Source organism: Acytostelium subglobosum (assembly GCF_000787575.1).
Source record: "Acytostelium subglobosum LB1 DNA, scaffold: scaffold5, whole genome shotgun sequence".
Taxonomy (NCBI): domain Eukaryota; phylum Evosea; class Eumycetozoa; order Acytosteliales; family Acytosteliaceae; genus Acytostelium; species Acytostelium subglobosum.
In genome coordinates this window covers 773,377-791,523 of record NW_012236527.1, presented here as the reverse complement: position 1 = coordinate 791,523, position 18,147 = coordinate 773,377, and the positions used below count along the sequence as shown (strand labels likewise).

Here is an 18,147-nt window from a genome sequence, read left to right as displayed (position 1 = left end):
ATTGATCGCATGAATGATTGATTGATTGCTTGTGTGTGTTCGTTTGATTGGACATGGGTGATATATGAACGAGGGGGTGTGTGCAACAGTGTTGATTGATTGACAACCTCAAAGAGTCTGGCCATAAAGACGCGAAGACCATCCCTTTTAGCATTGGGGCCTGTAATACTATCTACTATATCGTCAACAGTGTGTGTGTTTGTGATTGATTGATTGAATGATTGAATGAATGAAATGGTAGATTGATGGTGGTGTTCAATGAATGTGTCTTGTCATTCATACTTACCATAAGTCAATTTTAAAAGTTTTAGTTGAGAGGAAGGAGGTAGTTGGAGAGTGAACGAGTGATTAAGTTTAAGTTATGTTATTGATTGGAAGAGTGAGTTATATTTATTCAATGATTAATATATATATGTATGTTTGTATGTATGTTATTTGTGTATGGATCAATGAAGGACAATATTGGAAATGAGGAATGAATAATGGATGAGGGTTGCAGACGACAAGAATCACATCTGGATCCTTGCAGTTGCAGCTCACTTGATGTTGGGCATGCATAACTTACATTCAATATTCACCAGGAGACAGAGTCATCATTGAGAATGATGAAGGATGGAATGTAACACCAGAAGTGTATTATAATACCAATGAATGTACATACTGCCATGTTCTAGTTGTTGTTGATCAAAAACCGAGATATAAGAAGATAGTGTAGTAGCCACGGGCGGCCGTCGTGAATTGGAATTGTCTTGTTCCACAACTTATTAATGGGGGTGTCAGCAACTATGTTGCTTTGTAAAGCGGGGGCATCTGAGTCCGCGTTGATTGATTACTTGAAGTATGTCTCTCTCTCTTTCTCTCTGTGTGTTAGTACCCTGTTTATGTAACTCACGTCACTAACTTGTCTCACATCACATGATTACGGTTCGCGTATTCTGTCTCTACCACTTCACCTCAATCAAGTCCATCCATCCAACCTGTGTGTGGGTGAGAGACCGTCAACCAATTATAGAGCGCGCTATTATAAATCGGATGGAATAGATGTATTGTTATTTACGCGTGTAGAGACTGCTACTCGAATGGTCAAATTGATGACTTTTGTTACTAAATTTGGCTCGGAAGCCCCAGGTGGTGAGTGTTCAAAGTTGCGTGGAGGACTCTCGGTTTTGGTCACATGATCATTCGGGTTATTTTTAGTGCTAAGCAACCAATGAACAAGTTGATGGATTCGTTGCCGTGTGGTCTTGCATCGAACTGGTTTCAGTATCGCGATGAGAATGCATCTATCTTTATTAGGTTTGTGAGGTATGTGGTGTGTGCGAGTGATGTGATTGATAGATGGTCAACAATCATAGAGCAATGTGTGTGGTAAAATGGTGGAGTGTAAACTAAGCAGACGAGTCAGGACTCGTCATCTAATCATTCAACAATCCCAACCCAAAATGAACAATGGGCAACAACTAAAGTACAACTACACCCCACACAATCATCAATAACTAATGAACACCAACACGAAACAGAGAATCATGATAATAATGAAATGAATTAATGAATGCTGCCAATATAATGCCAACCAACAAACCGACAAAGATATATGATGACTTTGGCTTTGGCGCGTTGCAAATACTTGATCAGCCCTGGACAATCAGAGAAATCATGGGTCGTCGTCCCGAGTGTTGGACTCCTGGCTTTCTCCTCCTGAAAGTCTTTCTTGGTCCTCTATACCAACCGTGAATGTGTATGTGTGTATATCTATGTATATTTGTGTGTATGTTTGTACATGTTCAAAGTTACCTTATTAGATAGTTGTACAAGAGGTAGATACTACCTTCCAAAGTTGTACACAACTTTAAGATCTTGTGTTCAATCTGTCAAAGTCTATTTTTAAGTAAAAAGGACAAACGAGGTCAACAATTCTATTCTCCGAACTAAAAAGGTATTTGACCACTCACAATCATTCATCCAAATCTATCATTCATTCATTCATTCATCAATTGTAGTTACTAACTAACAAGACCTTGGTGACCTGGAATGAGACACACTTGTTCTCTCTCGTACTAAGGTTGGTATTGTATGTAAAGATACTATAAACCTTGACAATCTTATTCCATCCTCGTGTGGATTGTTGGTAGAGTTGCTTGATAATCCAACAACTACTCCAACTAGAAGTTCGTCAATGATTGTGGGTGGATTCATTCAATTCAAAATAAAAAAAAACAATCAATTCAATTTGGAATCCAAAGAGGGGTTGTTCACACTTTGATTGATTGATTGGAGAGTCCTCCCAATGATGCACATCAACAAGTGTTCATCTAAACCCACATTCTCTAAATTAAATATTTAATATATATATATAGTTATATATAAGTGTATAAAATATATATATGATGAATCGTCTATTCATTAGATCAATCAATCACATTGGAAGTGGAAGGAATCTTTCCCTCTCCAACAACTTCTGTCGCAGTTTCTCCAGCGCCACACCATCAGAATCAGTCTCACAGTATGTACCATACATCCATCAATCATATCCAACTCACTCAATCACTAACTCCATTCATTGATTGATTGATCAATTAGAAATGATATAGATAATGAACCAAGATTCTTGGAATGTTTCAAGACATTCTTTGATAAGGCTGCAGGTTTGACCAACTTGAAGCCAGGTGTCATTAACAATATGAAGGAGTGCGATGTGGTGCTCCGTGTCGAGTTCCCAATCAAGAATGAGCATGGTGATGTGGACATCATTGCTGGTTACCGCGCGCAGCACAGCCACCATCGTCTGCCATGCAAGGGTGGCATCCGTTTCTCTAACGAGGTCGATTTGCAAGAGGTGATGGCGTTGGCCTCGCTGATGACCTACAAGTGTGCCGTGGTCGACGTGCCCTTTGGCGGTGCCAAGGGTGGCATCCGTATCGACCCCAAGAAGTACACCGTGGCCCAGCGCGAGAAGATCACTCGTGCCTACACCCTGTTGCTGTGCCAGAAGAACTTCATTGGACCAGGTGTCGATGTGCCCGCCCCCGACATGGGCACAGGCGAGCAGGAGATGGCCTGGATTCGTGACACGTACCAGGCGTTCAACACCAACGACGTCGACTCGATGGCCTGTGTCACGGGCAAGCCCATCAGCTCAGGTGGCATCCGTGGCCGTACCGAGGCCACAGGTCTTGGAGTGTTTTACGGCGTTCGCGAGTTCCTCTCCTACGAAGAGGTGCTCCAAAAGACCGGCCTGACACCAGGCATCAAGGGCAAGAAGATCATCATCCAGGGCTTTGGTAACGTCGGATACTGGGCGGCCAAGTTCTTTGAGCAGGCCGGCGCCAAGATCATCGCCGTAGCCGAGCACAATGGCGCCATTCACAACCCCGACGGACTCAACGTCGACGCGCTCAACAAGTACAAGCTGCAGCATGGCACCTTTATCGACTTCCCAGGCGCCATCAACATCCCCAACTCGGTCAAGGCGCTCGAGATACCCTGCGACATCCTCATCCCAGCGGCGCTCGAGAAGCAGATCCACATTGGCAACTGCAACAACATCCAGGCCAAGGTGATTGGCGAGGCTGCCAACGGACCAATGACACCTCGTGCCGACGAGTTCCTGAACCAGCGCGGACACATCATCATCCCCGACCTGCTGTTGAACGCCGGTGGTGTCACCGTGTCCTACTTTGAGTGGCTAAAGAACTTGTCGCACGTGCGTTTCGGCCGTCTCAACAAGAAGTGGGAAGAGTCGAGCAAGAAGTTGCTGCTAGAGTTTGTCGAGTCCACCGTGAACAAGAAGCTTGGTGAGGCTGAGCGCAACCTTGTCATCCACGGCGCTGATGAGATCGACATTGTTCGCTCGGGTCTCGATGACACCATGACCAATGCATGTGCCGAGACCAGAAGAACTGCCAACGAGAAGAACACTGACTATCGTACCGCTGCACTCTACAATGCCATCATGAAGATCAAGGCTGTCTATGAGTCGTCTGGTAACCTATTCTCATAGATTGATTAAGTTGGTTCATTCACTTCAATCATCCAAGTTGCATATTCATGCGATTATAACCAATGTTGTCAACATTATCCATTCATTCCAATCATTCATTTCAATTCATTCCAGTCAATCATTCAATCAATCACAATAACAACAAATATACATGTAAGATACACCAGATATGTCTTCAAACATTCTTCATGGTTGTCTTAAGACTCTTCTCCTCTCTTCTTGATGACCTGTCCTGTTGTTGTCAATGGATAATACATTGTGGACATGTTAACCATTTCCCTTTATCTGATGACTGGACTCGTTGACTGACTGAGGGAAACTCAAACACCCCAACATTGTACATCACGCATGATGAACAACTCTCGGTCGCGACCTCATTTTTAAATAATTTTTGTTAATTTATCTTATGAGACAGCAAGATATTCACAAAGGGGAGGTGTCTCGTCTTTATTCATTCTCTTTCGTAGTTATACATTAAACAGATACACTTACGCACACACACAACATACATAACATGTCTGTCACACCAAACATCTTCTGCATTGGTAACCCATTGCTCGATATCTCTGCTCACACTGATATGGCCTTCATCGAGAAATACGGTCTCCAGCTTGGTAATGCTATCCTCGCTGAGGACAAGCACCTCCCATTGTACGATCACAATCACACAGACACAGCTCACTAGTTTACGAACATGATCTTAACAACAAACAAAAAAAAACAACAATAGGTATACAGAGGTCAAGAGCTACAAGGTCGATTACATCCCAGGTGGTGCCGCTCAGAACACTGCTCGTGTCGCTCAATGGATGTTGAACAAGAAGCAGACTGTTATGTACTCTGGTTGCGTTGGTAACGACGAGAATGGTCGTATTTTGCGTGAGGCTACCGAGGCCAACGGCGTCGTCGTCAAGTACTTGGTCGATGCTGAGGAGCCCACCGGAGCCTGCGCCGTGCTGATCAACAACGCCGAGCGTTGTCTCACCACCAACCTGGGCGCTGCCAACAAGTTCAAGATCGCTCACCTGGAGAGCAGCGAGATGACTGGATACATCAACAGCACACAATACTTCTACCTGGTCGGCTACTTCATGACCGTGTCGCCAGAGTCTGCCATGATGCTGGCCAAGCACGCCGCCGACAACAACAAGACCTTCCTGTACGGTCTGGCCGCACCATTCCTCATCGAGGTCGACTTCTTCTTTGAGCGCGTCAAGGCTTTGATCCCCTACGTCGACTACCTCTTTGCCAACGAGTCAGAGGCCGCATGCATCGGCAAGAAGATGGGCTGGGGCGAGAGTTTGCCAGTGATCGCCGAGAAGCTCTCCCAATGGGAGAAGGTCAACAACAACCGCTCGAGAACTATCATCTTCACTCAGGGTCCACAGAGCACCCTGGTCTACCAGAATGGCCAGCTGACCGAGTACAAGCCAATTCCACTTGGTGCCGACAAGATCGTCGACCTGAACGCCGCCGGAGACTCCTTCTGCGGTGGTTTCCTGGCCGCCCTCTCCCTTGGCAAGCCAATTGCCGAGTGTGTCGCCGCCGCTCACTATGCTGCCAGCGAGATCATCCAACAAAACGGATGTACTCTTCCAACTGTCCGCGCTCTCAACTTGGAGTAAAAAGGTGTCCATCAGGGTCATCATATAACTCTTTGTCTTTCGAAGTAATATAATGCTTTGTTCATGTATTTGTTTGTTATTATTATTACAACTAACTTGTTGATGATGTTGTGGTCATCATTGATTGGTAGGTCGCTTGATTTGGGCCTTTTGATTCAATGAATGGGTCCTCACACCCATGGGTCAAAAATGATTAATATTTTTGTGATGGGTCCATCAGAGCACCCCCCTGAGATTGATCACTTTTTTGGACATTACATCTTCAAAATCCAATCAAGTACAACATACATATACACATACATATATACAGATAAATGAGCTTTAAGCCAGCAGCGAACCTCAAGCCAGCACCAGGAGCACCTGGAGTTGCAGCACCAAAGCCAGCACCTTTGAAGCCTGCTGGTGTTGGAGCACCAGCACCAGCTGGCAGCGTCCCACCAAGACCTGCCCCAGTTGGATTGAAGCCAACAGGCGCACCAGCACCAGCTCCAGGAGCAGTGCCACCAAGACCAGCGGTGCCTGCACCAGGTGGCGGCGCCACCCCACCACCCAGACCCGTTGGCGTTGCACCAGTGGGCGGCGCTTCAAAGCCAGCACCACCACCTGTCGCCTCAAGAGCGCCAGTCTCAACACCACCCGCTGCAGCTGCACCACCACCTGCCGCCGCACCCAGACCCGCGGCACCAAAGCCCGCGCCCAAGCCAGCAGCACCCAAAGACGAGGACGATGATGGATGGTCAGACGACGAGGACATGTCCGCACCAAAGATGTTGTGCACATGTCGCGTGATCAGGGACTACATCCCAACAGACAACAAGACATTGACACTGATTCTCGACGATCTGGTCTACGTCTTTGACAAGACCAACAAGGACTGGTGGGAGGGCGAGACCAAAGGTGTCTACGGTCGTTTCCCCGCTGCCAATGTAGAGATCATGAAGTATTCATAATCTAATTAATTTAATAACATTCCCCTTTGTAATATCCCCTATCCTATGATACTTTGCTTTTCCTTTGAGTGGCGCTTGAGTGGCGTGGCGTGGCTACGTGTGGAATGGCGTGGCGGGGTGTGGACAATGGGGTAGACACCTCAACCCACAAACATGGAACATGAAAGGTGAATTACCTCACTTCATTGAGTGACCTACAGATAACATCAATACAGATACATACATAGGATGGATGGTAACAACAACAACTTGGTGGTGCTGATCTTTGGATCAACTGGTTGGATGGGCGGCAAGCTGACAAAGCTGATGGAGGCACAGTCGATAAAGGTGATCGCGGCTAAGTCAAGACTAGAGAATAGACAGGACGTGGAGAGTGAGATACAGACAGTCAAACCTAATAGGATATTCAATTGCGCAGGACTAACAGGTAGACCCAACATTGATTGGTGTGAAGAACACAAGCCAGAGACGATCAGAGCCAATGTCATTGGACATCTCAACCTGATGGACCTGTCACATCAGTACAACGTGCATCTGACTACCTTTGCCACTGGCTGTCTGTATCAGTACGACGAAACACATCCAGAGGGCAGCTGCTCCCCAGGCTTCAGCGAGACAGACGCCTTCAACTATACAGGCTCATTCTACTCACGTACCAAAGGCATTGTCGAGGAGTTGTCCAAGAGCTACAACAACATACTTACGCTTAGAGTCCGCCTGCCCATCTCAGACGACGTCAGCGAGGACAGGAATCTCGTAAAGAAGCTCATCGGATACCAGCGAGTGATCAACGTCAAGAACTCTGTCAGTGTGCTGCATGACTTGCTGCCGGTGGCACTGGACATGTCGCGCAGGGCATTGCTCGGCGTGTACAACTTTGTCAATCCAGGAGTGATCTCACATAATGAGCTGCTGGACTTGTATCGAGAACATGTCGATCCCAACTTCACCTATCACAACTTCAGTCTAGTGGAGCAGGCCAAGGTACTCAAAGCTGGACGATGCAACTGCGAGCTAGACACCAGCAAGTTGCTTTCCCTCTATCCAGACATTCCACCAATATCCAAATCAATAGTCAATGTCTTCCAAAGAATGAGGCAGATACAACAACAACGCCAACAACAATAACATTTGTACATTACCCTTACCCTTGCCACACTTTGAACTTCAAAAAAATGGAGGGAACTCGCGAGTTGAACACAATCATTCATTCTGATCAATTCATCATCATAAAGATAGAGATATATAGAGGATAGGAGTGTAGAAGGATGCAGAGCTTCACAAAGAGAAAGATTAGAGCATCAGCTAATGTGTTTGTTGGTGATGATATACAATTCGATACTCAACAAGATGTAGTCTTTGATAATAATAGTAGCAATGATGGTAGTATTAGTAGTGGCAGTGGCAGTGGCAACAACAGTCCTCAAGTGTCATCAATGAGATCAGATGATGCTGTATATAATTTACATAGTACACAGGTTCAACAACAACAGCAATCACCATTACATACTTCATCATCAGGATCAGCATCATCGTCTGCAACAACAACATCAAGATATAAGATACAATCATCATTCGATATACCCTACCCTGTGAAGAATGCCATCGATCAATTGGATCCATCATACTTTAACGACTCTGACTTCAAGATCTCGGGCAACATCACATTGGATGGTGTAGTCTATGTGATCCTACCAACAGAGATGTACATTTGGAGTCTTGAGGTAAGAATCCAATCACTCACTCACTCCATGGATACTGACACACCTTCTACTCCCTTCTAGACACCTCAACAATACGACAGAGTTGACATTCCCAATCAACTGAACGAACATCAGGTGGTGGTCACGCGCAACAGCAAGAACTATGGCACTTACTCGGCGTTCATTGCCACGACTGATGGTGGCGTGCGCTACTGGCCTCAAACAAACAAACCATCTCACAGCCAAGACATCGCTCTGGACTTCCGCAAGGCCAATGTATTCCTTGCAGAGTGCAATGTATGTGTTTCATTCATCATTCATTCATTCTTCACGACTGACACATATCCCTACCACTCAACCATAGCCGTTTGGAGTTGTCATTGGTAACTCACTTGGATCAGTCTATTTGTTGAGCCTGAAGCGTGGCGCACTGGTGGTCAAGCTCATTAGCAAGTCACAAGGACTGCTCAGCTATCTCTACTTGGCCAAGCAATCACCAGTCGTCGCAGTCTTCTCCACCGCACAGCTGACCAGCGCTCAACGCAACGTCTATGTCCTAACAGAGAACTCATTGCTCAAGTATGAGATCAATGAGAATGGCGAAAGAGTATGTTAATGGTCCTCCTTGCAAGCCCAATCAATCACTAACTCAACCTCTTACAATGGTGCAGCTTATCATGGATCAACCTTTGCAAAGAGACATACAACAAGCACTTGGACAGAGCAGTGCTGGTGCATACAAGACATGCCAACTCTTTGTGGATAGCCAGGGAGACGATGCCAATGAAACAGACACCGCATTCATACTCCTATGCCAGTCAACACCAGAATCCAAGCTCTACTATCTCATGTCGCTACAGGTAGCAAACAACCAAGCACTCAACCCCAAGGCCATTGAGCGATTCAGTTGTCAATGCTTCGAAGGAGTATGTCGTCGTCATCATGATTGATCGAGTGGATGGACCATAGGCAGTATACTTATACTTACACACAATCATACAGAACCAGGACTTTAGAGCTAGACCAATGCTGGCAGTCACCTCATCGAACAAGTATTACTTGAGTTGGATGGACAGGATATACTTCTTCTTGGACAACAAGCAGGATAACAATGGAGAGATCAAATTGACTGACTTGATGTTGTGCAGTGGTGTTTGGAACAGCAGCTACTACTTCATCGACAGACAGACTGGCGTTCAAATCCTCAACATTGCGCCATTCCAAACCAAACAGCAATCAGGTGATAACCAAGGACAGTCCAGTATCCTATTCGATGTAAGTCAATCAGTCATTCAATCATTCAACCCGCACGCTCACTCATTCAATCAATCAATGTAGATACCAGAGGAAGAGGATCAGATTGGAGCAATGAGGAACATACTGCTGAGAACATTGAATAGCTACTCGACAAAGAAGCAACATTCATTCCGTCAATCATTGGAGTTGGTTAGGAAGATGGATCCAAAGCATTTGGACGCTGCACTATGCAGGACATCATCATATATTGCAGATTGTAAACCAAATGCCAAGTACTGGGCCACTGGATCAGAGACTCTGCATCAGCTCGGAACATCAATGTCTGTCCAGCTCAAGCAACAGATAGAGGACAAGCTCAAGAGACATGCACTGCTCGACGACATGCTGCAGGAGAATGACCTGCTCGACGACCTGAGCAAGGAGACACGCGACCTAATGGATCACAATGTGCGACGACTCAAGGCTGCATCAGACCTGCGCGACTTCCAGAACACGCAGCAAGAGTCCGAAGCCCCAACTAACTCGGTTCTGACCCATCTGATCCAAGAGACCGTGTCTGATCGTCTCGGTCCAAACTGGGCATCCAATGGCATGAATGTATATGAACTGTTCTACTCGAACGTTGCCATGCTCGACCAGCTGCTGGTGCGTTTCGTAAAGACTGTTCGCATGTTGGATGCCACTGTCACCGACTCTCTACTCAAGCTACGCACGATACTCGAGGCCAACAGCGTCATTATCAAGATCATCAAGAACTACTCTACAGACATGTTGTTCGCATCAATCAACAACACCAACGACTCCATTCACCGCCTTCTCAAACAACTGATCGAGTCAATCAACTCATTCATTGAGACAGATCTCAAGACCGGACCCGCTCACTTCCTGCTCGCCAAGGCCGAGGTCAGCCTCACCAACTCTGAGAACCTTCTCTACGAACAGTTGCTCGAGCTCACAAACATCTACCTCCAATCACTCAAGTATGTTCAATCATTCAATCACTCAATCACTCAATCCACTAACTCATCGATCAAACAAACATACAGGGACAATGAGGAACAAAGCTTTGGAGAGTACTCGACGCTACTCATTGCACCATTCATTCAAAGTCATAGATATCAGATGGCATTGCAGTTGGCTCAGAAGTATGGAAACTACAGCTCGATAATCCAGGTTTACTTGAGCGATAAGGAGAACAGGGAGCAACAGTTGTCAATGCTGCACACTTCACTGAGGCGTTTCCGTAAGGAGGGCATCATCGACAAAGTCTACGCCTTCATGCTAGACTATGGAATGAGACAGGAGTTGCTTCAGCTGCCCGAGGAGTTTAGCGACTCGCTGTCCAGATTCCTGGAGCATCATCCACAGATCGCCTGGATCAACTCTCTCCGTCTGAGACAATGGAACAGCGCGGCCAAGGTCCTCCTGGAGGAGTCGCAACGCGAGGCACAGAGCGTGTCCAACAAGAACACCATGCTCAATCTGGCCAAGATCTCTATGATGGCAGAGAACAAGAAGCCACTGCCCAATCGTGATCAACTGATCAGCTGTTCCAATCAAGCACTAGAGTTGATCAAGATACAAAGAGAGTTCTTACCCAATGAGAAGCAGCCACTTGGTATCTCAAATCTCATTGGTGAGATACTCACTCATACAGACTATCAACCATTGGACAGATACTCTATCTGTTTCAATGCACTGGAAGAGTCAAAGTTGGTAAGTAATGGAATCATTCCGTCCACTTCCAATCAATCACTCACACTTATCATTCAATCACGTGTAGTTGACGACAACAGAGGAAAGGATTCATTTGTTTAAATCCATCCTATTTGCAGCATTCGATCATGGAGGGTATGTTGTACCAACTAGGAAATATCAAGTATCCAGTTTACTGACATCTAACCATCACATTCATTCAATCATTAGTGTTATGGATCTATGCAGGAACTTGGACGCATCAACCTCTGACAAACAGTTTGATATGATGATTATTGAATCGGATTATTTCCAACTACTCCATTGTCTTCCAAGAGGTATGTATTCCAATCAATCATACCACTCGATCAATCAATCAATTAACCAATCCAACACTCCAATCTAAATAGATGAGGAAACAAGTGATGTGGTCCAGTCATTCATTAGCGATTTCAACAAACTTAAACAGAAGTCAATGACAGATGAAAGACACAAACATCAATTATCTCGCATACTCTCACGTGTCATTGAACTATGTCGACAATACTGATGTTCGAGAATCTCCTGATTCTGCAAAATCCGCAAAATAAACGATGAAAAGAGTGTGGTAAATTTCAAATCAAATGTTTTGTGTGTGTGTTTTACACTCCTCGTCGGACTTGTGTTGTTCCCAAAAAGTAGAACAACTTTATCTCTTTCTATCTTTCATTCAATCCCTTCAGGTCCCACTCACTCACAACACAACTAAATCTAACCACCCCTAACACACAATTCCAATTCATTCAATCATTCATTCATTCAATCACTTGATCACTTATATACTTATACCAAATACTTATATATATCTAAATACACATACTTATAATATAATATAATAATGGACGCAAAGACATGGAATGTTGTCGTCTCAGACGCCGCCAATAACACAACCAACCCTATTAGAGCTATTGTTGACACTGGTCGATATAAGCCAAACCCTGAAAAGGTTGTCATTCCCCTGTCAATCGGTGACCCATGTGTCTTTGGCAACCTCAACTCTGATCAACTCGTAAACGACACTCTCATTGCAAACATCAACTCCAACAAGTTCAACGGTTATCCACCTTCAATCGTATGTTTACATTAGTTTGATTGATTGATCGAGCATAAGATGTATCTAACATGTTATCAAACAACAGGGATATGAAGCAGCCAGAGCTGCCATTGCAAAGTTTGTAGAGACTGAGACATCACCATTGACTCCAGCTGATGTTATTACTGCTTGTGGCGCATCGGGTGCCATCGAGCTGTCTTTGACTGCTCTGCTGAATCCTGGCGACAACATATTGATCCCAAAGCCTGGCTTCTCACTGTATGAGTGCATCTCCAACAGCAAGGGATTCAACGTCAAGCACTATAACCTCCTGCCAGAGAAGTCTTGGGAGATCGACATTGAGCATCTCAAGTCCCTGATCGACGCCAGAACCAAGTGCATCATGGTCAACAACCCATCTAACCCATGTGGTAGCAACTACTCTGTTGAGCACCTCAAAGAGATATTGAAGGTTGCCGACGAATATTGTATCCCCATCATCTCTGACGAGATCTATGCTGGCATGACCTTTGGCGACAGTGTCTTCACTCCAATGGCTGCCTTGACCAAGACTGTTCCAATCCTCTCCATTGGTGGTATTGCCAAGAGATTCCTTGTTCCAGGTTGGAGACTTGGTTGGGTTGCCGTCCACCATCACGGACAATTCGAACATGTAGGTGTCGTCATTGACCTGACTTGACTTGAACTGATCAGCTGACTAACCTTCATCCATTAACAAACAACAGATTAGAAAGGCTATTCACTCATTGTCACAGCTCATTCTTGGACCAAACTCATTGGTTCAGTCAATCCTTCCAACTATCCTTGACAAGAACAACGCCCAGATTAACAAGTTCTTTGTTGATGTCAACAAGACACTTGAGAGCCACTCCACATTCACCTTTGACACTTTGTCCAAGGTTGAGGGTCTTGCACCAATCACATCAGGTGGAACGATGTATCAAATGGTAAGTTACTCTGGATCGATCACATTAGGTTACCAACTCTAACACACTCTTGCTCAACTACGACAACTTATTATAGATTGGATTGGACACCAGCAAGTTTGAGGATATCAGCGACGACGTTGAGTTCATGGGCAAGCTGCTCCAGGAGGAGAGTGTATTCGTCCTTCCAGGCACAGTGTTTGGAATGAAGAACTACTTCCGTATTGTGTTCTGTGCTCCATTGGAGAAGTTGGACGAGGCATACAAGAGAATCCAAGTGTTCTGTGACAAGCATCGCAAGAAGGTCGTCGTCACTGACGCCGGTGATGTACAAGCATAAAGCTCAAGTGCATAACACAGCTCGATAAGATTATATAACCCTCGAGTACTCTCGACAACGCAAGAGTGTTTCTGTTTCTTCAATCTGACGATCAGATATTTGAGTTGGATGTGGGGGTGCATTGTTTAGTCATCTGATTGATCAATCAGTGCACAAGTGATCACTACAAATACAAACAATGTTATACAATAGATGTATTCTATATGGTGTACCATTAGTTAACAGATCATTGAGGGTGATCAATCGATCATCATATAGTACTGATACATTGAAGTTGGTACAGAGACCTTTGGATGGACTCAAGGTGTTGGACCTCAGTCGTGTACTTGCAGGACCTTGGTCCACCCAAATACTTGGTGACCTTGGTGCTGAAGTCATCAAAGTGGAGAGTATCAAAGGTGATGACACAAGACAATGGGGACCTCCCTTTTACCAAGTATGTTCATCAAAGTTGGCATCTCAAGTGTCTCTAACTCACTCATTCACATTCACTTAAGGATCCACAAGGTAATGTTGGAAGTGCATACTTTAGTTGTGCAAACAGGAATAAGAAGTCAATAGCCATTGACTTTACAAAGAAGGAGGGACAAGATGTAAGTATTGATACAAGACTGATCATGCATGCCTCTTACTAACTTGTTTTGAACTCAGATAATACATAGAATAGCAAAGGAGTCTGATGTTGTAATGGAGAACTATAAGGTTGGTGGACTTACAAAGTATAACTTGGACTATCCTTCATTATCAAAGATCAACCCTGGTATAGTCTATTGCTCAATCACAGGCTTTGGACAGACTGGACCTATGAAAGACTTGCCTGGTTATGACTTTGCCACACAAGCCATGGGAGGACTGATGAGCATCACTGGATCAGAAAGAGATCCATACAAATGTGGTGTGGCAATCGTTGACATTATGACCGGTCTATATGCAAGCGTTGCCATTCAATCTGCACTGATCATGAAGGGTAGGACTGGCAAGGGTCAGCACATTGACGTCAGTCTCTTGGATGTCCAGTCCACATTCCTGGCCAACATTGCATCGAGCTATCTGTTGACGGGTAAGAACCCATCGAGGATTGGCAACTCACATCCAAGCATATCACCATATGACTCTCTGCGATCATCTGATGGATTCTTTGTGGTGGCAGTTGGAAACGACGGACAATTCAGATCAATGTGCAATACAATGGGACTCAAACATATTGCCACTGATTCGCGATACATCAACAACAGTAGTCGTGTTGCCAATAGACAATCATTGTTGGAGATCATCAACGAGGTCACTTCAACAAAGAAGACATCAGAATGGATAGAAATGCTGGGACATGCCAATGTGCCATGTGCTCCCATCAACAATCTCTCGGAAGTGTTCTCACTTCCACAGATACAACATCGCAACATGGTTTGGAATCTAGATTTGAGCAATCAGCCCTCATCATCGATCAATCAATCATCTTCATCACCATCACCAAAGAGTGTGGAATCAATCAGAGTAGTTGGAAGTCCAATGCACTTTAGTGAGAGTGACCTACATCATCCGGATGTTATACATACTCCACCCCCAACACTTGGACAACATACAGAGGACATCCTATGCCAACATGGCTACACAAAGAGTGAAGTCAATCAACTGAAACAATCGAATACAATAGCATAATCTGTCTTTTCTACATAAAGGTTGGTTGTGTATTTAGGTCTGGTACCTCCATTGCAGTGGCACAGAGGATATTGAGAACTGGATTGAGTAACCCTTGTCTTCTTGTAGTTGCTCGTACAGCTCCTTAACCTTGTAGGTGAAGCTGTTGTAGCTGAGGTCCAGAACTTGTAGATACTTGCTGGCACGTAGTGCCTCTGCAAACGCGCGTCCACCCGCATCCTTGATCATGTTCTCGCTCATGTTTAGTCGACGCAGACATACATTGGACTTGATAGAGTTGGCCAATGCTACAGCCCCCTCGTCACCAATGCCACAGTATGCCAACTCCAGATGCAACAGCCACTTGTTTGAAGTAAGTGATGTAGCCAACAATTGTCCAATCTTGGGCGACAGACTGTTCTGACACATATTAAGATACTTGAGCGTGCTGTTTGCCTCCAATGCGAATGCGATGTACTGGGCTCCCTTGAACTCCATCTGATTGTTTGATATATCGAGCATCTTTAGTGTTTTGTTCACTTGCAGGGCCTTGCCCATCTCCTCAGCGAATGTGTTGCCAAGTTGATTCAATGACAATGAGAGTGACACGATGGTAGTGTTGGTGAGCAGGGCTGTTGCCAGGAGTGTACCAGACTCATCGTTGATCCTGTTGTCCGAGAGATTGATACGGGTGAGTGTGTGGTTGGCGTTACCCAACACCGTGGCAATATCCTTGATGTCTACGCCCAACTGGTTGGTCTTGAAGTTGATGTCCATCAACGTCTTGTTGACGCCAAGTGATTCTCCCAATGCTTTGGCCGTGAGCTGCTTCAGATGGCAGTCGGACAGGTTCAACTCTGTGAGCGAGTGATTGTTCTTGAGTGACTCTGCTAGCTGTGCACCGGATGGATCGTCGATTCTGTCGAGGTATAAACATTCGATCGCTTGGTTGACGGCGAGGGCAACAGAAAGGTTGGAGGCAGTCTGTCCATTGATGTTGTTCCAGCCCAAGTACAGCTTCTTTAATGTCTTGTTGGTCTTTAGCGCGTTAGACAGAGCAACGCCACCTTCTGGCCCAATGTTGTTGTAGTAGAGATCCAAACATGTCAACGTGCGGTTCTTGAGCAGCGCGCCTGCCAGTCCGATGGCCGATAGATTGGAGAGCCTGTTGAGACGGAAGTCCAGGATCTGGATGGTGTTGTTCTCGTATAGCGCCTGGATGATGCCGACGGCATGATCATCCTCGAGGTTGTTGTTGCGGAAGGAAAGATGTGTGATTGAGTGATTGGTGCGCAATGCTTCGCCAATGGCTTCAAAGTTCTCGGGCGACACCCACTTTTGGTAGAACCTAAAGTACTCCATCGACTTGCAATTGTCAAAGAATGAGACAAAGAGTGTGTTGGGGATGTTGGAGATGATCGGCTTTGATGTGGCCTTGTAGAACTTCTCGGGTAGACGGTCAGTCATCGTGTGCTTGAGTATATTGATGAACTTTTGGAATGACGATGACTTGTCCAAGATCATGGCCACGTAGAAGAAGTTGAACTTGCGGCCACCCTCAAGGATGCCCTTGCTCACCAGTCGAATGAATGATCGCATGTGCTTTGGTGACTTGACAACAAAGTGATGGAACACCTGAGGCGTGATCTCTCTGGCCCAATACTTGCACACGAGTGACAGGGTCTGAAGGTCTTGGTTCGGATTGATCTTGGACACTGTGTTGGTGCCGCTCTGTGTCGATGAGGCGAGGTTTGAGCCGCCTGACGTGGTCAGACCCTCCGCCAACCTCGCGTGCTGTTGCTGTTGCTGTAGTTGATGTGCGGGCGAGTGGATCTCGAGCTTGATCTCAGACTTCTCTCCATCCATCCTGCTCTGCACCAGCATGTTCAATATCTTTAGAATGACAGTGTGTGGCAGTTGATTGAATGGCGCATCGGATGATCTTGACAGCATGCTGGAGGAGGATGAGTGATTTGAGCCAATCGATGTGACCAAGCTTGTGAGTGAGCCATCGTTTGAGCTGCCCATCGTGTCCAGATGATATGTCAGTCCTGATGCACTCGTCGCTGATGTTATAAGTATGTTTGGTGATTGAGGTGAACCATCTGTTGCAGAGTTGTTATGGTTTGGTGAAGATATCTTGAGTTGATCAAGTTGTTGAGCTGTTGTTGTGGTTGTTGTTGTTGTTGTTGCCGAAGGTTGTTGTTGTTGATGATGATGGAATAAGTGATGATGGGTCTTTGATGACTTGTCCTTCTCCTTCTCCTTCTCTTTCTCCTTGTCCTTGTTATCCTTGTCCTTGTCCTTTCCCCATTGCTTTGGTGACAATGATTTTAAGAATGCCATTGGTGATGATGCTCTCCTTGGTCTTGTATTTATATTAATATTCTGTGTTGTCGTCGATTCATTATTATGATTGTTATTATTATTGGTATTATTCCTTTCCAACTCATCATCACTTTGAACCTCCAACAATAATTTATTCTTCTTCACTGGTGATGATACACCATCATCATTTGACTTTGATGTCATTGTTCTATCTCTTATCTCTATCTTGACTAATTGTGCAAATAAACTGACTAACTAACTATATTTATTATATTGGATGATAAACAATCATTGATTGATTGAATGAATGAGGTAATATGTCTGAATGTATAATTAACTTTGAGACCTGACAAACAATGAATTTTAATCTGTTGGAAGGGAGGATGGATCAAAGGATGAGAGGTGAAGTCAAGGGAAGAGTTTGTGTGAATGTGTGAAAGTGGTGTGTGGGGAACAACTTTACGATCTTCAATTATTTTAATTAATGTTGTTGTAGAAGGTAGGACCAACCCGATGTTTGTGGGGTTGAGATGCAAGAGGGTGGGATGTGACCAGACCTTTAATAAGTGTCGAGTTGAGTTGGACCCAACAC

The 18,147-nt window shown here is 45.1% G+C and overlaps 8 protein-coding genes across 8 annotated transcripts; 7 read left to right on the top strand and 1 right to left on the bottom strand.

Annotated features, from left to right (window-relative positions):
- Positions 1–2,384: 2,384 nt before the first annotated feature.
- SAMD00019534_030920 (hypothetical protein) lies at positions 2,385–3,997 on the top strand (the record flags this gene model as incomplete). Its single annotated transcript, XM_012901225.1, has 2 exons — positions 2,385–2,503; positions 2,581–3,997. Coding segments are annotated over 2 exons (1,536 nt in total), but the record flags the coding sequence as incomplete, so codon positions are not given.
- A 517-nt stretch (positions 3,998–4,514) lies between these two features.
- SAMD00019534_030910 (hypothetical protein) lies at positions 4,515–5,625 on the top strand (the record flags this gene model as incomplete). The annotated part of the gene is made up of 2 exons (XM_012901224.1): positions 4,515–4,651; positions 4,731–5,625. The coding sequence occupies 2 exons, from the start codon at positions 4,515–4,517 to the stop codon at positions 5,623–5,625; spliced, it is 1,032 nt and encodes a 343-aa protein (XP_012756678.1).
- Positions 5,626–5,939: 314 nt separating this feature from the next.
- On the top strand, positions 5,940–6,575 carry SAMD00019534_030900 (hypothetical protein; the record flags this gene model as incomplete). Its single annotated transcript, XM_012901223.1, has 1 exon — positions 5,940–6,575. The coding sequence occupies one exon, from the start codon at positions 5,940–5,942 to the stop codon at positions 6,573–6,575; it is 636 nt and encodes a 211-aa protein (XP_012756677.1).
- Positions 6,576–6,779: 204 nt separating this feature from the next.
- On the top strand, positions 6,780–7,697 carry SAMD00019534_030890 (hypothetical protein; the record flags this gene model as incomplete). Its single annotated transcript, XM_012901222.1, has 1 exon — positions 6,780–7,697. A coding segment is annotated over one exon (918 nt), but the record flags the coding sequence as incomplete, so codon positions are not given.
- A 146-nt stretch (positions 7,698–7,843) lies between these two features.
- Positions 7,844–11,780, top strand: SAMD00019534_030880 (hypothetical protein; the record flags this gene model as incomplete). The annotated part of the gene is made up of 10 exons (XM_012901221.1): positions 7,844–8,299; positions 8,360–8,575; positions 8,643–8,885; positions 8,950–9,204; positions 9,281–9,553; positions 9,617–10,515; positions 10,582–11,251; positions 11,319–11,386; positions 11,462–11,568; positions 11,641–11,780. 10 exons carry the CDS (start codon positions 7,844–7,846, stop codon positions 11,778–11,780), a joined length of 3,327 nt encoding a protein of 1,108 aa, XP_012756675.1.
- A 318-nt stretch (positions 11,781–12,098) lies between these two features.
- Positions 12,099–13,583, top strand: SAMD00019534_030870 (hypothetical protein; the record flags this gene model as incomplete). The annotated part of the gene is made up of 4 exons (XM_012901220.1): positions 12,099–12,341; positions 12,409–12,975; positions 13,040–13,270; positions 13,347–13,583. Coding segments are annotated over 4 exons (1,278 nt in total), but the record flags the coding sequence as incomplete, so codon positions are not given.
- Positions 13,584–13,767: 184 nt separating this feature from the next.
- SAMD00019534_030860 (hypothetical protein) lies at positions 13,768–15,248 on the top strand (the record flags this gene model as incomplete). Its single annotated transcript, XM_012901219.1, has 3 exons — positions 13,768–14,025; positions 14,087–14,182; positions 14,241–15,248. The coding sequence occupies 3 exons, from the start codon at positions 13,768–13,770 to the stop codon at positions 15,246–15,248; spliced, it is 1,362 nt and encodes a 453-aa protein (XP_012756673.1).
- A 33-nt stretch (positions 15,249–15,281) lies between these two features.
- Positions 15,282–17,573, bottom strand: SAMD00019534_030850 (hypothetical protein; the record flags this gene model as incomplete). The annotated part of the gene is made up of 1 exon (XM_012901218.1): positions 15,282–17,573. One exon carries the CDS (start codon positions 17,571–17,573, stop codon positions 15,282–15,284), a length of 2,292 nt encoding a protein of 763 aa, XP_012756672.1.
- Between the last annotated feature and the right edge of the window lie 574 nt (positions 17,574–18,147).